We start from the raw sequence: 6,510 nt of genomic DNA on the forward strand, positions 1-6,510 counted from the left end.
GTACCTTTTCAGCGCCCTACTTTGTGACCCCACAAAGTTCAATTTCAAAATATTTTTAAAATGTGGACAATATTCACCCTTATCTTCAAGGCAGTAATTTACTCCGCGCAATGGTTGGACTCACTCTGTACATAACTCGTTTACATTTATGTGCATTTTCGGTATAAATTTACAAATATATAATTGCTCAGACACACATGAAACTAAAACATAATATACAGTAAATCAAGTCCTTCAACTTTCTTTTTAATTGCTTCTTTTGTATATCTAATCGCGATTTATATGTTTTATTTTGGCACAAATGGTATCACACAGTTTGGCACAGTCATGAAAATGTAGGCAAATGCAATTTGGAACGAAAAATTTTAAGCGTAAAATATTTTGAAATATGGGATGTTGATTAAAGTCTTAAAATTTCATGTTTGATCATATAGAGGGCCCTGCAACAGTGTGTCGTTCTTTCCTATCCCATACTTCGTACAAAATCTATAGATGGTTGCGCATCTATATTTTTGAATGTACAGGGTATCCTACTGTATGTATTTAAGTGTTTCGATGTCATTTGTTTACCTGTACATTGAAACCTATTCACTTTTTGTTTTTTTGTCAATGTTGTCATCCTATTAATTTTTTTCCCGAATAATTCCACATAAGCAAGCATCACTTTGATGACTTTTAGCTACCTTGTTTTTTGAAGCAATCTTATTTTGCCCCGAAATAGGGAGTATACTTGCAGTAAATAATTAATTTGTGACATTTGTTTGTGGTCATCCTTTTGTTTTTATTATCATGGCCTACTCCGATGTACAAATATGTAATTAATAAATAGGTAGGTGCGTTTGTGACAAATATTGAATAACCTAAAAAAATCTACGAGGTTTAGACATAGGACGTTTTGTATATAAATTGAACACAAAAACTATCAAATGGCAAAATAGTGGTAGTTCCATTTGGAAAAAAAATAGTTATGGTACTTTGATATTCGGAAAGTTTACCATTTCTTTGTGAACATTATTGTTCAAATTTATGTCTTAGCTTCAAACAACTAGGTTCTTAGAGATATTTCATAACGGTGAGGCTTGCTTATGGCGATCCCGAAAAAAATTCATAAGATGGCAACATTGACAAAAAATCGAAACAACCAAAAATATACGGGGTGTTTTATTTAAAAAAAAAATCAGTTATTAGGACGTCATATTGGATTTTTATGAAATGAGATAAGACTAAGAGGACAAAAAATAATGACGTCTCACACGTCATACTTACATTAATTTACAAGAAATATTTCAAAATCAAATCTTACATTCAGATCTCAACAAAACATGCACGGGTATCTTGCTAAATCAACATGACTATGATGCGGTATCGATGATGGTGATGCATTCAAATTAATTTCTTTTTTGTTTTCTTATCTTTCTGTAAAAATTCAATATGGCGTCTATAAGAAATAAGGTAATAGTACTCTGCAGCTTCTACAACTAGCATGTTATGGAAATTCTGATAACAGATTTACTTTTCAAAAAGAAAGTGCCCATAGAAGGTGCTCACGGGAAAACTTTTGGCGATCATTAATTTTTAGACGACTTTTACACTCCAGCTGCCACTCTTCACCTTTTTTCCAGAACAGGGTCTCTAAATTGTTTCGTTTGGATATCTGATAATCGTTCTAAGCATCTGTGGTCAGAAGGATGGGGGGGATGTAACAGGTTCTAAAGTTTCTACACCAATATTGAAAACGAATTGCATAGGCCTACATTGAACTGACGTGCGCACAATGACTTAGGCAATTCCTACAAAATGTAACTTTTATTTTGACAATTCAACTCATGTATAAAAAATCGCATAAGCCGCAGTGAAATTGTCACTTTGACAGCGGCAAAAGTTACCTGCAACTTTTCCAGCGACAAATGCACTAGTGGTTTTTTCACTTATTCATTTTCGAACCAATTATCGCATTATCCTTTCCCATATGACTAGTTTGACGTCTGTCAATAATTGATTAGTTTGGTGAATTTCTTGTTCGTTAAATTGTCCTGCCGAATTACACTCGAGGTTTGTATTTAAACCGAGTAAATTTGGGTTGTTGCAATTCAAATCTGTTTCCTTTTAGCAATTGAACTCGAAAAACTGTCAACCTAAAAATGCTCCACCTGCGGTGTCGCATTTTTATTAGTTGACAGTTTTTCTCGTCTAATTGCTAGGCAACAGATTTTCATTACCTAAACAACCCAAATTTACTCGGTAAAATACAAACCTCTTGTGCAATTATAAGTGAAAAAATGTGGCAATTTTGTTTTTAAAGCATATATACTGTACACAACAGATTTTGCAAAATTATGATCGTTTATATTGTGATTTCGTCACCATGTATTATCATGCAATAGCAATAGTCTCAGTCAGAGAGAGTGCTATCTTCTTAGTGTACAGAATATGTACGGCAATTTACTTTTGCTGCCAAAGTACATACATAGAGGGTTGCTAAATTCTGCTTAAATGCTTTAAAATATTTTGTAAGTGTGAGGGCTGAAGTTTAACAACATTTGTTTGTAATTACTATCGTTTAATATTAAAAATTTAATTAATTTAAAAATAAAAAATGCAGGATCTTAAGTATGCATGAAATTTGTAATATAAACAGGGTTAACAATATCACTTGCTTCTTACAGCCGTCCTGTTCCAAATATACCTCCACGATTACCAGATCGACCATACTCAGGGAGACCCAACTAGTAAACTAGTCATTATTAGTGGGGCATAAGGGACCAAACTTGATGTATTTAATGTGCTAATCAGTGCGTAAACACAATGTGCTTGATAAAGTACTTTTAACGAATATTGTGAGAGATTAAGTGCACATCATTAGCAACACAGATTTGATTTATTTTTTTAACGCAATTCTACTCATGTACATATCTTTGCAAAGTAATATTTAAACGGTTGTGAATAAATGAGCTTTCAGTTGGTCGACAAATTACACCCATTACCTCCTAGCTTCGTTTCAAGTGTACATATTAGTTTTATATTATGTACCTGATCGTGCCTACATTCTTCTAATGCTCAATTTTTTAAACAATAAAAACCTAAGGTGGCTCATTGTTTGTGTAAAAATTGTAATTTGTCAATAAGGAAGTAGGTAGATATTTTGGAACCGATAAATTAAAATGTACAAATGATGTGCATAAATACATCATCATTTTCCATAAAATCATTTAGTATTTTTCTATGCATTTTCACTATGCGAAATTTTTGTGCTTAATTTTTTAACTATAGGTAGCTAATGTTTAAAAGTGAGACCGTGCATCCATGAATCGTATTTCATCACAAACTAGTCCAATTGTAGTATTATTAAAGTGTTAATATGTATAATTTTTTTCAAAATAACTGTTTATTGCTGTACCATAACAAATATATTTGTTTTTTATTTGTTAGCTTATTATTGTTTTCTTTTCCTGATTTTTGTATGAATATTATTTTGTTGTCTGGATGATTGCTAATGAAAATGAGGTTCTATTGGGCATTTGGTATAGTCATTTTGAATAATTGTTACCAATTGAGATTATGGTTCTTTTTTTCGGTACATGTCTGTAATCGCCAAGACATAACACATTTCTTTCTTTCACATTGTTAAAAAGTAAAAGAATTAAACATTTCATTTCAGGTGTTCAAATTTTGTCTAAGCCTTTTCAAGAATGGACTAAAAAATTGGTAATCAATTCGTTTGTACAGTTGAAAAGATAATCGTAATTTTTGTATATTCTTTGTAAGTAACATTGACATGATAGCATTTCAAAGGCCCTTCTGTTTTGGTTCACACAGTCTTGTGCTACCTTCTAATAATGTCTTCATTCTTTCAGTTGTGGGTAGTAATTAGATTGCTTACAATTGATAATATGATGGGAAGACTTAGAGCTTAGGCATAGTACACCTCGCTTATGCATTTGAATCTAGATATGTGCTTGTAAGGACTTCCCGTGATGCGTTGGCTAAAAGGACTAAACAGGTAAGTATAAGAACAGCTAAACATAGATGCTGTGTTTAAGGAGCAGAAACCAAAGCCAACCCATCTGGCGGTGGAGATTCTCATACAACTAATGTTTGAGTACATGATTACAGTTTGCTACATTTCACCCACTATTGCAAGGGGAAGCAGTTCAAATTTTAATCAAGGAGACGTACGATTACTCCCCTTGATGAGATGAGGTACTATGATACTAAAAGGCATAGAATTCATATTTAAAATTAAATACTTACCCCCGCGTGTGACATCTGTTTGAGATCTCAAACCTCTTAGGGCTACCTATTATAAAGACAGCTATAACATACCAAAATGTGAATGTAAGAGGGAAAGTGATTGATTTAGGAACACCTTATTGTCAATAACTCTTTCTTTTGTACCTATGTTCTTTTCAACCTTTGAATGATTGGTTTAACTTCCCTTGCTGTATAGAAATGATCGAGAGTAATATTAGAATTAGACCAAAAAACACCATAGCTACAGGTTTAGCTCAAATCCATCTGCAGTCTGTTGAGCGCTGTTGCGTTCATCATCAGAGAGCTCTTCATAAAAAATCCTTTGTAATCAAATGAATTCAGATCGGTGACGTCATAAGTTCCAAAACTTACTTTTTTATTTTTTTTAAATAGGTAATTATTGGTAATTTATATCTACTCTTCTGGCCTTCTCACTGGGCATTTTTGAAGCGCTGCATAGTGGCGCCGCTGGGAGCGAAATAATATTTGGACGCCTTAACACGGAGTGGCGTGTCTGCGCGACCTTTACCGGATTTCCGCTACACAAACGCGCACTGCTTGAAGCGCGACCCCTTCACACCGCGCGATTCAGAAGCGCCCCCATACAAGGCAAGACAAATTTGTTGCGTGGAAAGCGTACGTACCGAGGCCGCCGTTCTTTAAGAAATTATCAAAGTCCTCGTGTGAGATCGAAGGAACTTTACTACCGACGTCTCGTTCACCCGCAATTGCCATTTTAGTAGATTTCGCTAAAAGAAACTATTTGACCCTCGAAGTCGACTACCTCTCGAAGACGCACGCCTTGCAAAAGGTGGTTAATTTCGCCCCTAGGGAAAAAACTGAAAATCACCACGTTAGTAAACCCACGTTCGGAGATGTCGCCGCTCCCAGATCATGTAGCTCCATTTCTAAAGTTAATTACACGGCCCGGTAGTTCACGTACACTCCTCTTTCTAAACGTGTTAATTTTTCATTTGATGCCAGTCGGCCAAAGCGCGATTAAAAAAGCTATACCTTTTTACAAATACATTTGTAATAAAATGGCACCAAGTTTGAGGAGACTTTCATCTCTGATGCACTGGAAGTGACTGCTATTATATTTCAGTTTCGCGGATGTCACCTTCGACGCAACAGTCACACGCCGCGCCGCTTGGTAGCGCTTGAAAAAACGCCTATTGAGAAGAGCGTGTGTGACTTCCTACCTCAACAATCAGCATTACTCTGGCGAAATGTAGAAATGCTCAATCAATAAACTTTAAAAAAAATCTGCATCGACCGGGAATCGAACCCGAGCCGCCCGTGCGGTAACTACAACGACGGCTAGCATGACGTAGTGTGGAAAAGACCGCACGAATTTTCTTGTTGTGATACCTTTACCGATGGTTTCTTGGGTTTAGATATTCTGGCGTGTATTGCTAAGCTATAAAACACCCTGCACAATTTATGGAGCAGTGGCTCGGTGAAAAAACCGCAACGTCTTTACCTTATGCTTTTCACCTTGCAATTTCTATAATTACTGTTTATACTCAAACTGTACGTCTCATGCTTAAGAGTGAAACCCGAAAAAACTGTGTATTAATTAGCGACACCCACTCGCGAGTCTCCAGGATTTGTTCATCAGTGAGGTCCTCTGGCCAGTCTTCTAATTGCAGGTTGATGGGCGTAACAATTGGCAAAGAGTTCGTGGTTTAGTGTGCGATGTTTGCCTTTAGTAGCTTATGACTTTATTTTCTTATGGAAGTTTACGAATTAATAGCGCCATTTCTTATTAAAGAATAGTGATTTTTGAAATCAGAAAAAATGCTCTATCAAATGACACAAAAAATAAAAAAGACTTTCATTAATATCTCCGAAACTTTGCCAAATTTAAACTACGTACCTATCTCTTACAGTTCCCAAGATCCTCATATGGTGGCCTTCGAATTTGAATCAGCCTGTAGGTACTCGATGCAACATGGCCGTCAATCTCAACAAATCAATCAAAAATTAGACACTAATGTGTCAGCACTGTCTCTATAGTCACTGTACAAATGTGTTGTTCTCATTAAATGCATAAGGTTAGCAATCTGTTGTTTCTGTATATCTGTGCCTTGCCTGTACAGTATAACGAACAAAAATGATTCAGTAACAGTACTCTAAAGCTAAACAAAAGCTGGAGCATATGCCACGTTTCAAATATCATAGTTTTATGCAAATTAGCTTCATTCACAATGCAAAAATTAGCAATTACAATCAGTACGTACACTTAACGCAGAAATT

General features: G+C 35.3%; 1 protein-coding gene across 6 annotated transcripts in view; it reads left to right on the top strand.

The window, feature by feature from the left end:
- LOC116161788 (dynamin) overlaps window positions 1–6,285 on the top strand; it is a 37,453-nt gene extending 31,168 nt beyond the window's left edge. For 3 of the 6 annotated variants that reach the window (XM_031475251.1, XM_031475252.1, XM_031475253.1), the window contains one exon: window positions 6,144–6,285. In XM_031475251.1, coding sequence (XP_031331111.1) covers window positions 6,144–6,270 — 127 coding nt within the window. In that variant the 3' untranslated portion in view covers window positions 6,271–6,285. Of the gene's footprint in view, window positions 1–2,666; window positions 3,409–6,143 lie in introns of those variants that run through there. The other 3 variants (XM_031475257.1, XM_031475254.1, XM_031475255.1) reach the window with 1 other exon arrangement.
- Window positions 6,286–6,510: the final 225 nt, after the last annotated feature.

This window comes from Photinus pyralis, unplaced genomic scaffold (genome assembly GCF_008802855.1).
Source record: "Photinus pyralis isolate 1611_PpyrPB1 unplaced genomic scaffold, Ppyr1.3 Ppyr1.4_LG10, whole genome shotgun sequence".
In the NCBI taxonomy this organism is placed as follows: domain Eukaryota; kingdom Metazoa; phylum Arthropoda; class Insecta; order Coleoptera; family Lampyridae; genus Photinus; species Photinus pyralis.